Source organism: Lipomyces arxii (genome assembly GCF_038497795.1).
Source record: "Lipomyces arxii strain Phaff 12-163 unplaced genomic scaffold V1512scaffold_6, whole genome shotgun sequence".
Taxonomy (NCBI): Eukaryota; Fungi; Ascomycota; class Lipomycetes; order Lipomycetales; family Lipomycetaceae; genus Lipomyces; species Lipomyces arxii.
Window position 1 is genome coordinate 133399 of NW_027117705.1, and position 17697 is coordinate 151095.

Here is a 17697-nt window from a genome sequence, read left to right on the forward strand (position 1 = left end):
GGAAAGGGTTCTTACACCTCACCACCAACAAAATCTTCTGAAGAGCCTCAGCTGCTTCATCGTACCCATTCTGTTTCCGCTATAACGCAACAACAACAACCACACTACCTAAAAACTACTAACATAGGCTATTCGGACCCAACCCAGATACTGTGGAACTGACTGGTCTTGGTGTTGTTAGCTCGGACAAAAGCTTCAGAATAGTTAGGGAGTCGTAAAGAATCCGATTTTCCCACAATAATATCAAAAATTTTAGGGTGACTTAAGCAATAATAACTATTACAGTGCAAAAAAAACGAACTTGAAAACTCGAAAACTCGAAAACTCAACGCTTCATAAATCTTAGTATGACCTATATTCAATATTTAGTGTACACTAAACTGGCGATGCAGTAACAATCTTTCCATTCATTCCCTTTTCACCGCTAATTTCTTCTTCCGCATCCGACCCCACCTTGTTCACGTCTCTATGCGATGGTATTATAGGCAATCCAAAATCATTGACTACATACCCATTACGCTTCCTTTCCCACTTCACATACCACATAAAAACAAAAACCGATACTATCTCAAGACTATGGCATATAATTGTCCATTGATATCCGAATTTGTAATGCGGGGCACGAGTTGTGGGGAAGAAGACGAGTGGCAGCCAAGCATTCATTGCGAAAGCAATAGTATTTGCCAATCCCTGGTTAATACCTCTCAAGGCAGACATGTCCTGAAACGACTCTGCAGCCCATGCAATAGCTATCGACTGGGTTGGAACACCCGCATACCCAATGAGATTTGCAAACATTTTGGCTTTATCAGAAATATTCCAAACAGTCAATAAGATTCCCCCCAATAAAGAAAATGACTCTGAAACAAGAATCCACTGCCATCGGGTGTTAGTCAAATCTGACAAGTTAGAGATGAGGTATGCCGAAACCAAGCCAATAGCGTTTCCGCCAGTTGGAATAACGTTTAGTTGAGGTACAGAATATTTATGCAACGATTTCAACCAAAGATTGAAATATCCTGTGTATCCGCCAAAATTCTGAAGCTTAACAAGAAACACGTACACATACGGACGACCACTCCTGAATATACTAATAAACATTTTCAGGGTCAATGGCACATGCGCTGCCCGTCCGATTCGAGCCATTCTCGCCATGGCGTATGCACGGTGATACGGTTTTAAATAATAAGCCCTTGTAGTGGTAGGAAAGTCTGGAATAGCAAAAAATCCGGTTATGGCAACAGGCATTGAAATGATTCCGTCAATAATGAAAATCCAGCGCCAACCAGCAATGCCATAACGACCATTCATCGATGAATACACGCCTGCCTGTATATATCCAGAAAACATGTGTGCAATCTGGAAAGACATTTCAAACAAAGCAATTCTTTTTCCTAGTTCAGACGGTGTATACCAGGCACCAAGAATTGCACTGAAGCCAGGAAATATGGAAGACTCGGCCAACCCGATGATAAAACGCAAACCATATATCGCTCTCGCAGACTGGCATGCGGCAATACACATAACAAACACGGCCCATACAATTTCACATGATGGAATAAAATATGAAGACCGTACACGTCCGTTCATTAAAATCTGTCCAGGCAATGACCCTGCCAAATAGCCCATATTGAAAAAAGTAGTGAATAGATTACGTTCTTGGCCATGAAGATTCAAATCCTCTTGCATTCCAGACACATAAGCATTGCTAATATTAATTTGATCTAGAGTTTTGATCATGTAAGATATGAGAGAGTAAGAGCTAAGAAAGTTGTCAATTATTTTCTAAGAGTTCCACGTCTATACTCACAATAAGAAAAAATCCAAGCGCATCACAAATCTTCTCTCCTCTGGTTCTTTTCCAAAAGCATCCCAGATTGCACCAAAAATTCTTTGCTTCTTTGACCGTACTCGATTCGGATCCGAAAATTTAAACTGTCGCCCAGGATGAGAGGGATCAAGAACAAAATCGTAATTCAGCTCGCTTTTTGACGCGTTCTCGTCATTAACTACCATATCATGTTCTGTGCCCATGATTTACTGTATAGACAACAATTGAACTCGCTTGACATCGAGAAGCTGTATTTGACACAGAGGTCAGGATGTTGCAATTTAGTCGATTTAAGAACAAAAGTGGGTTCGTTAACCAGTTAAGTGTGTTTGGTTTTTTCTGGCAGGCCCTGTATTGTCCGTTATCTCAAGCTGTGAATTTTAGTTTCACTGTAAAATTATCGTAAATTCCATAGCATTATTTCTGAAAACTAGCCTAAAAATCGCAGCTTTACCATAGCGTTAACTTTTCCGTTGGAAGCATATGAACTACAGGCACACTATCGGACCCACAATCTAGTCGATAAGCTGCTCCATACACTATAAAGTCGCCTAACAGGTGAAAATAATTATTATTCAAACAGTCATATTTGATTAGCAAGTTGCAGAACACTTCTTGGTTTAATTCTGTGCGAGATATCAAGTGGTTCGGGCACCTTACTGTCAATGCATCCGCCACGCGAGTGTTTAGGGCAACGCTTCATCAGTGCTAAGCATTACGGTCATATTAACTATAAGTCCCATTTTGGCTCTAGATTATTGGTGGCGGTTGCAGCTGCGATATATTTCTAATCTAAGTTGAATTTGTATTCTTGTGACCTCAAATTGCGCAAATGCCGATGTGACATAAAAGCCGAAAAGTAAGTGCGGTAATTGCACGATAAGCAGATGGCAGGACTCACTCGAAGTATATTTAATATATCCCGCCATGACCAAGCAAAACTGCTCCTCTGCCAGACGCTCCTGAATTTCGAATGCCTTCTTCATGTTCTAGACGCTGCTAAAAATGCTCTCGGCCAATAAGACGCTTTGGCGTCGCAACTTCCTTTTAGGTCAGTAAAAGCCATGGCTCATGATTTATTTAATGTGCATATACAGGTATATGTTAAAACATTTAGAAATATTATTTGTTTACACTCCACTTTGCGCAACTGTTCTTTCAATTGGGTTTAAAATTTCTTATTGTGCAGAACCAAGTCAGTGAGTGATAAGAAAGACTTATAAAAATTACTCGCGCGAATACTTCAATACTCGACAATGTTGTCATTTAGTGCCCGTTATCTGAGCTCGTAGACAGTGGTTACATATGGCCACAACCCCTAATTCACTTTAACGCTAGCTCAAATCGGCTCGCCCTAGTTTTCTTAACCATAACCACGACTTTCGTTTATTGGGACAGAGCAAATTGTGCTCAGCGCCATGAATTTCCGTGATGAGTAGTTCGCGGCTTTACACAAGACCGTTTTGTTGCTATCTTTCTAAAATAAGCAAGAATCCACTCACACACTGTAACCGTGTACTACTCCAAATAATACAAATTGATTTTCAAAAGATCACATTGATAAAGATATGCCTCTAAAGACAGGGTTGCTTCTCGCCAGAGATGGGCAGAGTTAAACGGTGTGTCAATGTTAGCAGACACGGCCCCACATCGCCGTTTTACCCGCCTACAGTGCAGTAATTGTTCACCTGTGGTGTTTCGAAATTCGATTTGCAATTGAAATATACCGAGAGGAATCAAGTGACTGTATCCAACTTGTCTGCAAATTTACTTTGCACTCTTCCCGTCGCAAATAAAATCACACGATATAATAGTTTGAACTTTTGGTTAATAAAGTGACGTGCCACGAATCATGGATTCGATCATCTGCAAAACGCCGCGCAACCGTGGTTCTGAAGTAAACAGACGCTAATAAGTCAATCTACTCTATTTAGAGCGGGTTATGATCTTGCATGGGTTTTGTACCAATAAGTGAGAAATGTTTGACTGTTTGACGTCTTCTTATGCTATCGGATAAGATTAGGTTCGAGTATATCTTGCGGTGAAGCGAGCTTATTGCGTCCTTTTGTTTTGTATACTGGTCAGTTTCAATAGCGTTGAGAGTGACAATGATTTCCTTTCGACGTCATAGTTCTCACTGTCCTTTTACTGCACTTTTTATTCGTACGAGTGTGAACAAGTTCATTCGGTAATGATCAATCGTCTCTGCACTCTGCGAGCCCAGCGATAACTCTCAGTTGGCCTGCATAGTACCAACTTTGAAAGAGAGACCTGAATTTATGAAATTGAATTTATGAAATTCAGGTTTATGAACTCTAGGCTTCTATTTGCACTACTTCAGATTGGCGCATGTCGCCCACATCGCGCGTGCAGAGCCCTAAAAACTCGTCTCGGGCATGCCTGTTCATAACATGCTATATTATCCTGGTTCCTATGCACTTGCACCGTGGTCTCGTTTACTGTGAACTCAAATTTAACTTCAATATCTCCCATTCCCATCGGAATCATGTAATTCTGGGCTAAATTGTAGTAAAAACTTGCATTCGGCGTTCCTGAACCGGGACAACCCGTGTACCCGACTAATCCACTCTTCGTATTTCGGTTCCAGAATATTACTGATTTGCTCCACTCTCCGTGCTTTCATCTCCAAATTACAATCAAGTCAAGGTTTTTCACCTACTTTACTTGACAGGAAGGGCTGCCGAAATTCTGCGTGCCTGTGAAACCATTCATTGTAATAATTTCAACCTTGGATAGATTTACGCTTAGAGCACTTTACGCTTAGAGCACTTTACTACGTTCAACTTTTGCCGTGTTATTTTTGTACTTTACTGCTTTGTCTTTTGGGTGCTGTCGCGAGAATGACAGCTACTTCTGCTTCTAACACTGGGAGAGATAAGCCAAAGCCAAAGCTCTCAAAAAGTAGAAACGGTATAGTTCTTAGTGTTTTATTTCAACTCCACTAGATCTCTAACTTGATTCTAGGCTGTGTGACTTGCAAAGCAAAGCGATTAAAGTGTGACGAAGTTAAGCCGACATGTCTGCAATGTTCGTCATTCAGTTGCTCGTCATCTTGAACTTTTTCTAACAATTGCCCTAGGTCAAAAAAGAAACGTCGAATGTGGTGGATATAAGCGCGACTTTAAGTGGAGACTGTTTGAAGAGCCGTCATTGACAAAACGAAGACCTAAAGCGACTTCAGCAAATTCAGACGCTTCATTATCATCAGCTTCCTCGACCGCTTCTCCATCGAGCCAAAGACTGTCAAGTGCAGATTCATTGCCATGGTTTGCGCTTCAACAGGCCGTCAGTCCCTCCACATTTAACAATCAAATCAATTTCGCCGAATTTACAAATACGCCGCCAAATGCAGGCCAAATTTCAGACATCGAAGGCATCACGGCCGTTCTGGTGACATCTCCGGCTACTACAAATTCAACTCCGACCGTTAGCAACTTGCCGACTCCTTCTCTTCTAAACGACGTGGTTGTGGGCATAGAAGCTTCAGAGTTTGACTCAAAGACTCCACGTGAGGTTACAAAAGAAGAAAATGATGATGACTTACCACAACTGCCGCTTGCCTCATATGTCGCATATCCGCGAACTGGATTTCTCACTGACGAGACCGAAGACGCGAAAAGCGTGAATGTGGGTCCAAATAACGCGTTAGTCAATCCACAAGGTCACCAACAAGCCATAATGACTTTACTACCTTCATTGGACGCCCACACAAGAACAGCCTTATTTTTTCATACAAATACGTGCAGTGTCATGTCGATCATTGACACTCCATTTGAAAACCCATGGCGGTCGCTTTTTTGGCCTCTGGCACAGACTCATAAGGCGCTATACCATGGCGTAGCAGCAATGGCAAACTTCCACGCGGCGGCCACACATCCGGCTTTCCGTGTCGAAGCAGTCGATCACATGCGGATCGCCATCCATGAGCTGGTGCATGGTTTGAACAACAACATGCCGTCAGACGTCGCGCTGGCGACCACAATCGCGCTTGCTTTTTCCGAGGCATGGGATCGACACATCTCAACGGGTGTTGCGCATCTTCGAGGTGCCCGGATTTTGATCCGTCAGTTCGTGTCTAGCCGGCTCTTACTTTCCTCAGCCTCACAAAAAACTCCGACCGAGCAAGCACGGTTATCGCGATTTAGAACTCTCTTCAACGCATGGAAATACATTGCAGTCATTACTAGACTCGTTTCGGATGACGACACGGATGGCACGGTTGAGGAGCGTCAGGAAGAGCAGTCTGTTTTTGACCTGGAAAAGTCGAATGACAATGCAGACCCCTTGATGGGATTTGCGACTACGTTGTTTCCGTTAATTGGTGAAGTGGCGTCTTTAGTCCGACGTGTCAGACTTTCTGGGCGCGATGATTTGTATGTTGCAAGTGCGCTCGAGCTTAAGAAAGAGTTGGAATCATGGATGCCTTCAGCAAGGGCACCATACATTGTTAGCGATGATCCGTGTTTTGACAGCGGTTCTTGTTTAGCGACCGCACATGCGTACAAGTATGCGACACTGTTATACTTGTTTCAATGTGTGCCATCGCTTGCCGCAGAGGTCGATATTACGAAGGAATCGTGGGCTAATGAAGTGCTAGTGATTGAAGGACTGGCCATCCCTGATCAAATGAGATGGTCCGAAGGTCCTGAGTCTGCAGTGTCATTGCTAGCAGCAAAGGTTTTGAATTTGTTGTCTGCCATTCCCACGACGTCACGTACGTGTGTTGTGCACATTCTCCCGCTTCTGTCCGCCGCATGCGAGGTTGATTCTGAGCCTCTCCGCGATCTTGCGCGGACACGCTGGCTCGCGCTGGCTCGGATGCTGAACATGGGTAACGTCGACCGAGCATTGGACGTAGTGGAGGAGGTCTGGAGACGGAAGACGGCTCACAACGGTAAACACAGGTATAAGGTCGGACTCACGCACTGGACCACCGTCATGCGGGAATGGGGTTGGGAACTTTTGTTGGGTTAACGCTTGGGAATTGGTGTTTTTTACCTTCTATTTTGATTATTCAAAAGTTGGGACTATATTTGTTGATGTAATAAAACAGTTTGGAGTACGGTTGTTGCTGGAAGTTTTCAAAGTATATCTTTTTTTGGTCACGATGTCTTACGTAGTTCTACTTTCAGGGGTAGATCTAACAAAGTGCTTTCAATTGCGAACAGCTATTCAGCTCAACGGCACGGAAAAATGCCGTTGAAGACCCGAATCCGACTACCTCCTCCGCGGTTGCTGACACTAGACGCATTTGAGACAATATATTCGCCCAACCCGTCCGTTCCCGAGCAATATTCGACTCTGCACCACAAGTTTTTCCCGTCGACACCCCCGCTAGTGCCTTCTGCAATTGCTACTGCATTTTACACCGCGTTTAAAGCACGTGCAAAAAGCCACGCAAACTATAAAGGCGGCGAACAGGAATGGTGGTTTGCAGTCATACGGTCGACATTTACGCTCGCGGGCGGCGACGTTAGTGGGGAGGTTGGTGATGCGTTTGTGAATGCGTTGTTCGAACGGTTTAATGGTGGAATTGCGTACAAGTTGATGCCGGATATCACAGTGTTTTTGGATAGTGTGCCAAAAGAGACCCGTGTGGGTGTGCTGTCGAACTCGGATACGCGATGCAGAGAGGTGTTGAGATCTATCGGGGTGTTAGCTGGAGACGAGTCTAGCGGGGATCAGGACGGAATTGTCGGGCATGCATGGGTCGAAAAAAATGAGGATGTGGTATTGTCGTGTGAGGTTGGGGTCGAGAAACCTGACCCGAAGATGTTTAAGGCTGCGGAGTCGCTGGTATCGCATGACGTGGGTTTATCAATTAACCTGGTTCCAGGCGACGCTGTTACAGTCGCTTCGAAACGGCTTTACTGGCATATAGGCGACGAAGTACGAAAGGACGTGGTCGGGATATTAAATAACACCAGTGAGCTCCCGCATTGGGGTGCAATATACGTCAGGCGCACTCAAGGCTTAGAGACAAGCCCTGGCGGCGATGTCACGTTGCGGCATGGCGGCCGGGTCATTGAGGTTGGCGATTTGCGAGATTTGCTCGGATTATGGTCAACCGGGATTGATGTAGTAATCGAGTAAATATATACAAAAGTTTTCCAGCCTATAGTACATGTCTCTATTCCGGGTTATCGTATCCCCGAGCAATGCCGCTCCGTCCTTCCTCGACGACAGAAAATTCAGTCTTTTTGCTCGTATCATCTTCTGAATCATCGTCGTCTTGATCAATGAAATCTGAACCCAAACCTTTCCAGAACCGCCGAGATTGTAGAAATGCGCCTGCGGTCGAGTAATGTTCCGAGCCACGGGTGGCAAGTTGTCCGGCCGCGTTTTTGACTCCAATCAACTGCTGCGACTTCGGTAAAGGTCCGGATTCTTCTATTGCGATATCTACATGTGCACTCCGTGACTGTAAAGGTCGTGACGCCACGTACCGGCCGCTTACAGCGTCGAACTGTGGCGGCAAATCGTCTCCTTCGTTCCCGCTTTCTTGATCGTTGTCACCGTCTTTCTTGAGGTCGTCATCATCCAACTTGAGTACGTTCTCAAATTGCAAAATCCATTGACCGCCCCACGAGATATCTCGTTTGAGCGCAAGACTCAACTCAAACGGTGTAACCAGCGGCTTATAGTATTCACCAGCCGTGTCAATAATCACGCCTCCTCTGTCACACCCAACGACAACCCACGCATCCACGACGTCAAAGTTTGCCAGTTTCGCGACGTTCGGTTTTCCTACCGCAATGACGTAGTGTTTCTTACCCGCAGCCTTGATCTGGGTCTCGAGCGACGAGATTAACTTGGCGGACGACTTGAGTGACAGCGTGTTGACAAGGATACCGATGGTAGATGCTGCACGAGCAGACAGCATGGTCTTGTACCGTCTGGCTAGAGGCGTGGCGGACGCCGACACCGGGCTTGATGTGGCTGGGTCGATTATGATTGGGGGTGTTTTGAACAATGTGGCGAGATGCAAATGGGAAGGCGCCGGAGGGATACCAAGATGGAATAATGTATATGACGAGAGATCTGTTTGTAGCGGTTCATGACACCGGCGCGGGATTTCGGACCGGACTCTAAATGTAGGTTGAGGAGATAATGGGGGAATAATGTGCTCTTGTGCTGTGGCTTCGCCTGAAAGGATTGGTAGTGTAGTAAGGATGTTCGTGTATTCGCTTAGTCGTTGTCTCAGTGGTTCAACATGAGTTTGTAGTGTTGTTTCGGCCACTATTAGGACATGTGTATTTGAATCCGGGATTTGATTTTTAAAGACTTCCACGCATTTGTCTAAATCAAGATGCTCTTCTCCAAACAAGTACACGACCGGCGACGACACGACACTGCACACAATCAGAACAAGAATCTCATTCGGGCAGTAACACTCACGGGTTCAAACAGGCTACACCGACATGCACGACGACATCAGCCGAAACGTGCTGGGCGGCTATTTCATCCACACAGCATTCAGAATACGACGTGTCTCCAAGCACAAACACCATAACATTTCCAGTTCCAAGATTCAGCAGCTCATCATTCAAAGCAGATACAACAACAGTCGAGTGCAGCAGTAAACTGTCCGGAAACTGCAGTGCCACTCGCTTGTACTCCAGTTCAGTGATGTACCGTGCCAGTTCATCCAAGTGGTATTGGGCCGAGAGATCTGCTTTTCGCACAAATGTCTCTTTCTGAGCAGATACACGAAAGTAAGTCGGCTGCGATGAGAGCACAGGAGCCACGCTTGTGTCTGCCATTGTGGATCTAAAGAGTAGAGTCAACGATGAGTTTGTTCATTATGAAAAGTTTACGCCGCACAGTTTTGAAAGCCGCACAAAACTTGATGTCCAGTCTGCAAATCGGAATTTATACATTAACAAAGCCCTGAATACTATATTAGTAACAGTAATAGAGGAAATAAGTTCAATTTGTTTAGTAAATCTCATAATAAATTTACAATCATAGAATAGTTTTTGACATGGTCGGCAAATAGTAGCGTGAAAACGACACCAACCCCTCAATTTGTCGCTTGTCGAAGCCGGGACGAACAAAAAAATCTCGAAATCGAAATTCACGCCAAAATCACGAAAGACTCGGTAACAAGTTCGGGTCTTTTAGTGTGATCTAGACTTCTTTAATAAATGGCGCTGGCAGTGCGGCAGTGTTTGCGCTGGTGTAATCAGTCGTCAACAGAAATGGTCGGTTTTCGGAGCACAGTGCAGGCACAAAGGAGATGTAACAGTCGCGCGTTAACGGCGATGATGTCGACGATAACAATTGATTTTTTTCGGTCAAATGGTGATATAAAAGCTATAGATAGCAGGCAAAATATGACACGAGTGAGTTTTGGATATAAAGAGTAAGAAAGGAGAAATTGACATGTCATATGTAGCTATTTTCACAGACAATGGGATTATTCCATGGCGGGTCACCAGAAATGACAATGCGAAATCCACCAACTCGATTTCGCGCATTTATGCAGCTGGGGAAGCCGCGTTTGACTGCTCTGATCGTGCTGAGCACAATGTCAGCATATGCCGTCACACCAGAGACCGCATATGAGACTGGATCGTCGCTCGGCACATTATTGTGGCTTACAGTCGGAACCGGGTTGACGAGTATGAGTGCAAATGCACTGAATATGGCACGAGAACCAGTATTTGATGGCATGATGTCGAGGACACGGGCTCGACCTATAGTACGAGGTTTAGTCAGTCCGAGGCAGGCATTCATCTTTGCCGCATTTACAGGTACATTCGGAGCCGCGGCATTATATCTCGGTGTCAATCCTGACGTTGCTGCTCTTGCAGTGTTTAACATATTTCTATATGCCGGAGTATACACATCGCTTAAACGAACTTCAATTATCAATACATGGGCAGGCGCGGTGGTAGGAGCAATTCCACCTCTGATGGGATGGAGTGCTGCCGGTGGATCATTGATGGATCCAGCCGCTTGGTGTCTGGCAGGACTATTATACGCATGGCAGTTTCCTCATTTCAATGCATTATCATTCCCAATCCGCGAGGAATACAAAATGGCAGGATATTATATGACAGCATGGGTAAACCCGCAGCTCAACGCCCGTGTCGCACTGCGGTATTCACTGGCAATGATCCCGCTCTGTATCGGCATCTGGTACTTTGGGGTCACAGACTCGTTTTTTGTCGTCGACAGTACAGTCATGAACATCTGGCTTTCGACGTGTGCGGTACAGTTTTGGAAAGAGTGCCGGAGTCCAATACTTGGCCGGGGTGCGACTGCCAGTGCGCGAAAATTATTCTGGGCAAGTATCTGGCAGCTTCCTGCAGTGCTTGTGTTCTCTATGGTACACAAGACCGGACTTTGGCGCGGAATTTTTGACTGGGGAGATGAAAAATCAGAAGCAATTGAAGAGCTATTCGAGTCTGAGTGAACGCATGTACATATTTTAAATAAAAGTCGAGCCTCATGTGCTGTGGCTCGTACTGATAACTGCTCATATGATTATACATCAGCGTATATTAGATCATGGAATTCAATGCGTCAATCACGTAATTAGTGTGGCTAAGTAAAATCGTGGCCGTGCAAATGCTGTATGCGCACAAGAACGGGCGGATAACTGTGGCTTATTCATAGTAGTTAGCAAGAAGCACGCAATGGACACTAAACCTGTTTAAGTTAGATCCAGCTCACCATCCACACCACAGATATCGCAACAAAATGTCATCGAAAATTTTTGTAGACAGAACTCGAAAACGTATAAATCATCGGTTTCGTCTACTCTTTTTCTTTTCTTCAACACTCTTCGTCGTTTCCTCTTTTATAATTCAAAATGTCTGAAGCTCCTCGTCTCCGTCTTGGCTCTAAGGGTACGTTAGTTTGATTCTTATGTTAATCCTAATTGTTAATCGTCATATAGCTCCTAACTTTAAGGCTACCACTACCAAAGGTGAACTTGATTTCCATGAGTACATTGGTGACGGATGGGTCATCTTGTTCTCCCATCCCGACGATTTCACTCCTGTCTGCACCACTGAGCTTGGTGCTTTTGCTAAGCTCGAGGAGGACTTTGCTAAGCGTAACGTTAAGTTGATTGGTCTCTCTGCCAACTCGCTTGCTTCCCATGAGGAATGGATTAAGGATATTGATGAGATCGCCGGAAGCTCTCTTTCGTTCCCCATCATTGCTGATGCCGACCGTCAAATCTCTTACCTTTACGATATGCTTGACTACCAGGATGTTACCAACCGTGACGGGAAGGGCCTTCCACTTACCATCCGATCGGTTTTCATAATCGACCCCAAAAAGACGATTCGTCTGATTTTGACTTATCCCGCGTCCACTGGCCGTAACACTAAGGAAGTCCTCCGTGTCATTGACTCTCTCCAGGCCACTGACAAGTACAAGGTTGCTACCCCCATCAACTGGGTTCCTGGTGATGATGTCGTTGTCGCTGCGTCTGTCTCCAACGCTGACGCTGATAAGCTCTTCCCTGGATACAAGGCCGTCAAGCCTTACTTGCGTATCACTCCTCTTGACATTTCTAAGATTACTCCTTAGATGTAGTCCAGTGACTTGCCCTTTTTTTTCTCATGTCAAGGGTTTTTGGTATACTTATGACGGATTGTAAATTAAATTAATTAATAAAAGTTATATAAATGTATTCTATTCTGTTTGTAGGTGGATAATTGATTTGCGGAATACGCTTTATTCTGTGTGCTTTGTCAGCCACTACTTTATTTATGAGCCGCACCCCTGAAAGCTTAACTTTAACTGTGCCACACATTAGCATTCCTTATTTGTAATTTTCATTGATATTTTGTATTCTGAGTGGCTTTAGAAGTCTACAGTAATATAAAAGGAAAGAAGAAGAGACCGACTGACTTAGTTGAGTTGAAATGCTGAAGTCGAAGGAAGAGTTCATATGGGTTGAATGTATTGTGGTTAGTGTAGCAGGTTGTTTACCACTGTGACTGAAGTTAAAGCTATGTATTCGTTTTGAAATGTATAAATTATACAAAGTCATAAAATGAAATAAAATATAAACATTTGAATTGCTACAAGCCGACCATAAAATACATCATGAAGAACATGTAGTCGTCGGTATAGTACGAGCCCCTTATGGTGTCATTGTCGAGGACGCTTTCAACACCGCGCTTGAACTTCCTTCACAATTCAGACCAGATATCGCGTTAATTCTCAAGTAAAATGAGTAACGGAGCGGTGGAATCACCAGTGTTGCCTAGTGCGGATGAACCCTCGGTTAGCAATAACCCATCTGCGTTCTTAGCACAGATCACGGGTGCTAAAGTATCAGTCAAGTTAAATTCTGGTGTTGAATATCGAGGTAACTTGTGTTGCTTGCTCTATGAGGATGTTGTACTGATGGAGAGGAATAGGAGATTTACAATGTGTGGACGGATACATGAATATTGCGCTTGAAAAGACAAAGGAGTATGTTGAAGGAGAGTTGAAGAATAGTTACGGAGATGTCTTCATTCGAGGAAATAACGGTAAGCATTTTGTTGATTGAACTACGGTCACAAACTAAACAATAACAGTACTATATATTTCTGCAGTATAATAGTATATACCGTTATATAATGCCTTATTGCATGGCAGCTACAACATGATAAAGACTCATTAAATACTTCCCTGTTACTATTCACTGAGAAATAATGATCATGAACTACGTCATTTGTTATGCAAATTGCCTGAAGATCAATAAATCACACAAACGTACACCATCTCCCTGCTCAAGTACGGAATTACCTTCAAATAGCCACTTAAAAACACATTTTGTTCGCGTTAGAGCGCATTATATATAAGGGTTTAGTACCAATAATACACACTCTGTAAATCAATCTCAGAAAGATACAATTTGTACGCAACGCAAATGGCGATGCGTGTATCTTTCTGTGAGCAGCCTCGAACGCTTTTATTGGCTTCAGAAGATTACACACTTTCATTCCAGTGCGTCGTCGACTCGTCCGACGAGAAAAGGGAGATTCATATCGAGAAGTCTACGGTTCCCGACGGCTCAACAGGCTATCATGAATCTCAAGCCACTCCTCCGCCTCGAGTATTGGTAGATTTTGCAGATGCAAGTACAATTGATTATGAGAAGTACAGGGCATTATCGTCTTTACCTTGTTTCGGCTGTCTCGGTCTGATTTCGGTCGAAAACGATGTCTTCCTGGCTGTAATCACAGGAGCATCTAAAGTGGCAGAGCCCATCACCGGAAGCGAGACCGTGTTTAGAATACACGGAGTGGAATTTTACTGTGTATCTAGATCGACATGGGACTTTGTTGTTCTTGATCCAGCCGGAAACCCACTCGATATGACCGGTGCTTCTCTCAGTGCAGACCAATTTGATTTGGCAACAGCAGGTGGTGGTGGTGCTGCTGGCAATCCTAGTGTTGGAATGCTTGAACATCCATGTTCCCAACTTCGCAAACTGCTTAGTGATGGTAGTTTCTACTATTCAAACGACTTTGACCTTACCAATCGACTACAATCGCGATCAGCAGAGCCAACCTTTGATATCGATGGATTCGATGAAACATTTATGTGGAACTCTTTCATGATTTCAGAATTAGTTACTTATCGCTCACACCTTCAAGAGGAAGAGAAATCTGCTCTTGATGCTTCACGGTTCTTGACCTCAGTCATCAGAGGGTTTGCGGAAACGGTCCCAACTAGACTGGACAGACGGCCAGCTACACTAACTGTGATCTCGAGACAAGGCTGCCGCCGTGCTGGTACACGGTATAATGCCCGTGGTGTTGACGACGAAGGAAACGTCGCCAATTTTGTCGAGACTGAGACTATCTTGTACACCGAGAACTTCTGCTTTTCTTACACTCAGATCAGAGGCAGTGTGCCTAGTATGCTTTGTATTTGGTCTGCATTCTGAATAATTCTGACAATTTAGTTTTCTGGGAGCAAGATATACAGCTCTTGACTGCTAAAGTCAACATTACCCGAGCATTCGATGCTACACAACCTGCATTCCTGGCTCATTTCAAACCATTAGTCGAAAAATACGGACCGGTGCATATCGTCAATTTGCTGTCCACCAAGCCTGGCGAGCATGAACTCACGCAAAGATACCATCAGCATATTCGACAGGCGGCAGAAAATCCAGAAAGCTCACTCTATAGACGACTGAACGAAACTAAGTTCGATTTCCATGTGGAAACTGCAAAATCAGGGTATACAGCTGCTAACAGGATTTTACGATTCTTGCAAGAAGATGCCGAAGAATTTGGATTTTTCTTGTTCGACACGAATACACGGGCCATGCAGCTCGAGCAATCTGGTGTGTTTCGGACAAACTGTCTTGACTGTCTCGATCGTACAAATTTGATCCAGCAAATAATTTCTAAATACGCGCTTGAAGTCCTCTTTGAGCAGAAAGAAATTCGCCCTGGGCCTGATCTCTGGGGACGGCATTCGGTGCTCTGGGCTGACAACGGTGACCAGCTGTCCAAAATTTACGCCGGCACTGGCGCGTTGAAGACGAGTTTCACTAGGTCAGGTAAAATGAGTATTGCCGGCGCTATCGCGGATGCAACAAAGTCTGTCAGTCGGCTGTATATAAACAACTTTGTGGACAAGGGAAAGCAAAACACGATGGACATGCTACTCGGTAGGCTCGAAGGCCAACAACAGGTTATTTTATATGATCCTATTAACGATTATGTAACGGCCGAATTGAACAAGTTGAGAGATGAGTTTACGTCGTCCAAAGAGATTTCGGTTTTTGTTGGCACATTTAACCTCAACGGTTATCTGTACGAAGGTGATCTCTCAGGATGGTTGTTCCCAGAACAATCAGGGATCGACGACCCTGACTTGGTCATTGTCGGGTTCCAAGAAATTGTTGAGCTTACGCCAGGTCAGATTCTGAGTGCGGATCCGGCCAAACGCGTATTTTGGGAATCCCAAGTTTCAAGATGTCTGGAAACTAGAGGTGACTACGTCTTATTACGGTCTGGTCAGTTGGTTGGAACTGCCCTGTTGATGTACGTCAAAAAGTCCGAAGTGCGGTACGTGCGAAACATCAACGGCGCAATGAAGAAGACTGGATTAGGCGGCATGGCTGGTAATAAAGGTGGTGTTGCATTTAGTTGCGATTACGCAGCAACAAAGCTGTGCTTTATCACGTCGCATCTTGCGGCTGGATCGACTAATGTCGAGGATAGAAACAATGACTACCGCACGATTGCTCGCGGAATCAGATTTCCTCATGGCAGAACACTGCGTGATCACGATACAGTTTTCTGGCTGGGAGATTTTAATTACAGAGTCGATATGCCGAACGGCGAAGTCCGCAAGTTCATTCGGGAGGGAAACCTTGAAGCTCTGTACCAGAACGACCAGCTTAACAGGCAAATGCAAGATGGCCAGGTGTTTCCTTTCTTCGAAGAGGCCCCAATCACATTCAACCCGACTTACAAATACGACAACGGAACAGACATTTACGATACTTCAGATAAGGCTCGGACGCCGGCATGGACAGATCGGATTCTTGTTAGGGGAGCGAACGCAAGACAAATCGGTTACGGTTGTGGACAGCTTATGTTCTCTGATCATCGGCCTGTCTACGCAACATTCCGGGTCACTGTTCATACCGTGGATGCACCTGTAAAAGAAGAGCTTAGCAAGCAGTTGTATGCGAGACGACGAGGATATGTTGGACAACTGGTGGACTTTAACAATGACGATCCAAACAGACGTAAGTAAGTTGTTGGAAAAGTAATACTAGGCTAAACAAATTATAGTGCCACCGCCAAGTACAGACAAGCAGAAGTGGTGGAACGACGGCGGACAATCTTCCAAGATTGCAGTGGTAGCACCAAGGTCGGGCATGGTACTCAACCCGCAACGACCGGCCAATCCATTTTCGTTCACAGACCAGCCTGATTTTATTGCCCAATCTGATTCTCGGCGAACCGGCGATATCAAGTCGACATCTCAGGAACTAGCCGCTAGCGCGGCTGCGACGTCGCTGCTGAACCACGGTCTTCATGCCCCGCCCATACCGCGGAAACCACAGACCTTGTCGTCGCATTCACTCCACAGTCTCGCGTCAAACTCCCCCAACAGCGAGTTGCCGCCACCACTTCCACCACGTCATTCGGTTGTGGCTTCGCGCCACGATTCTGAGCCTGTCGAGACGCCATTACAGACATTTTCTGGCGCCAGCCGACAGTCTACACAGTACGAAGATCAGAGTTTTAGCCGAGCTAGCAGTCGCAGCAGCGTGATTAGCACTACACCCATGCGTCGGGCTGAGTTTCCTAGTGCTTCCCTGTCAAAAATTCATCCCTCGACCTCCCGGTCTTCGAATTACGGATCCCACACCCCGACGTCGTCATCCGTGAGCATGTCTGCCTCGTCTAGCAATGACTCCCGGTTAGCAATGCCGACCGCTAAATTCACAGACACACCCCGCAACACTTTTGGTGCCGTGCAGCACGCGCCAATGACATCTCCGTCGTTCAACAGTGCAACCACGTACCCGGACATGCCGCCAAAACTACCTCCGCGCCATAAAGCTCAGGACGCAGTGTACGGACGGGTGAGCCCAGTCTCGACGTCTGCGCGCAGTAGTCCAAGCCAGAGCGTGTTAGACGACGAAGACGACGCAGCGAAGTTGAACCAGAGCTGGAAATCTCTCGTGTGAGCTCAAATTATAGATTTGGAATATTACAGTGCGATTTTAGTTAGTAGTTCTGTTGCATAAAAATGTAGATTTGGTCTGTACATTAACAGTAAGAAGAGCCCGAAACCATTTGTTCGTAATTCTACCTGAGATATTACAAACTTATTACTATTCTATATATACT

General features: G+C 45.1%; 8 protein-coding genes across 8 annotated transcripts; 6 read left to right on the forward strand and 2 right to left on the reverse strand.

Annotated features, from left to right (window-relative positions):
• Window position 1: 1 nt before the first annotated feature.
• On the reverse strand, window positions 2-2310 carry V1512DRAFT_145937 (major facilitator superfamily domain-containing protein). Its single transcript, XM_066913030.1, has 2 exons — window positions 1811-2310; window positions 2-1762 (listed from the first exon to the last, which is right to left on the reverse strand). Exons 1-2 carry the CDS (start codon window positions 2032-2034, stop codon window positions 376-378), a joined length of 1611 nt encoding a protein of 536 aa, XP_066771804.1. The 5' UTR covers window positions 2035-2310; the 3' UTR covers window positions 2-375.
• Window positions 2311-4523: 2213 nt separating this feature from the next.
• Window positions 4524-6974, forward strand: V1512DRAFT_145927 (fungal-specific transcription factor domain-containing protein). Its single transcript, XM_066913028.1, has 3 exons — window positions 4524-4762; window positions 4817-4879; window positions 4932-6974. Exons 1-3 carry the CDS (start codon window positions 4693-4695, stop codon window positions 6824-6826), a joined length of 2028 nt encoding a protein of 675 aa, XP_066771805.1. The 5' UTR covers window positions 4524-4692; the 3' UTR covers window positions 6827-6974.
• A 1-nt stretch (window position 6975) lies between these two features.
• V1512DRAFT_145928 (uncharacterized protein) lies at window positions 6976-7964 on the forward strand. The gene has a single exon (XM_066913029.1). It carries the CDS (start codon window positions 7046-7048, stop codon window positions 7943-7945), a length of 900 nt encoding a protein of 299 aa, XP_066771806.1. The 5' UTR covers window positions 6976-7045; the 3' UTR covers window positions 7946-7964.
• On the reverse strand, window positions 7926-9670 carry V1512DRAFT_261878 (putative diphthamide synthesis protein-domain-containing protein). The gene is made up of 2 exons (XM_066916156.1): window positions 9251-9670; window positions 7926-9204 (listed from the first exon to the last, which is right to left on the reverse strand). The coding sequence occupies exons 1-2, from the start codon at window positions 9613-9615 to the stop codon at window positions 7983-7985; spliced, it is 1587 nt and encodes a 528-aa protein (XP_066771807.1). The 5' UTR covers window positions 9616-9670; the 3' UTR covers window positions 7926-7982.
• Window positions 9671-9850: 180 nt separating this feature from the next.
• On the forward strand, window positions 9851-11395 carry V1512DRAFT_261880 (UbiA prenyltransferase family-domain-containing protein). Its single transcript, XM_066916157.1, has 2 exons — window positions 9851-10197; window positions 10251-11395. The coding sequence occupies exons 1-2, from the start codon at window positions 10000-10002 to the stop codon at window positions 11271-11273; spliced, it is 1221 nt and encodes a 406-aa protein (XP_066771808.1). The 5' UTR covers window positions 9851-9999; the 3' UTR covers window positions 11274-11395.
• Window positions 11396-11590: 195 nt separating this feature from the next.
• On the forward strand, window positions 11591-12503 carry V1512DRAFT_224285 (thioredoxin-like protein). Its single transcript, XM_066913782.1, has 2 exons — window positions 11591-11709; window positions 11760-12503. The coding sequence occupies exons 1-2, from the start codon at window positions 11673-11675 to the stop codon at window positions 12398-12400; spliced, it is 678 nt and encodes a 225-aa protein (XP_066771809.1). The 5' UTR covers window positions 11591-11672; the 3' UTR covers window positions 12401-12503.
• A 447-nt stretch (window positions 12504-12950) lies between these two features.
• Window positions 12951-13700, forward strand: V1512DRAFT_261886 (uncharacterized protein). Its single transcript, XM_066916158.1, has 3 exons — window positions 12951-13187; window positions 13240-13353; window positions 13402-13700. Exons 1-3 carry the CDS (start codon window positions 13049-13051, stop codon window positions 13422-13424), a joined length of 276 nt encoding a protein of 91 aa, XP_066771810.1. The 5' UTR covers window positions 12951-13048; the 3' UTR covers window positions 13425-13700.
• A 16-nt stretch (window positions 13701-13716) lies between these two features.
• On the forward strand, window positions 13717-17620 carry V1512DRAFT_261887 (SacI homology domain-containing protein). The gene is made up of 3 exons (XM_066916159.1): window positions 13717-14730; window positions 14778-16583; window positions 16630-17620. The coding sequence occupies exons 1-3, from the start codon at window positions 13737-13739 to the stop codon at window positions 17532-17534; spliced, it is 3705 nt and encodes a 1234-aa protein (XP_066771811.1). The 5' UTR covers window positions 13717-13736; the 3' UTR covers window positions 17535-17620.
• Window positions 17621-17697: the final 77 nt, after the last annotated feature.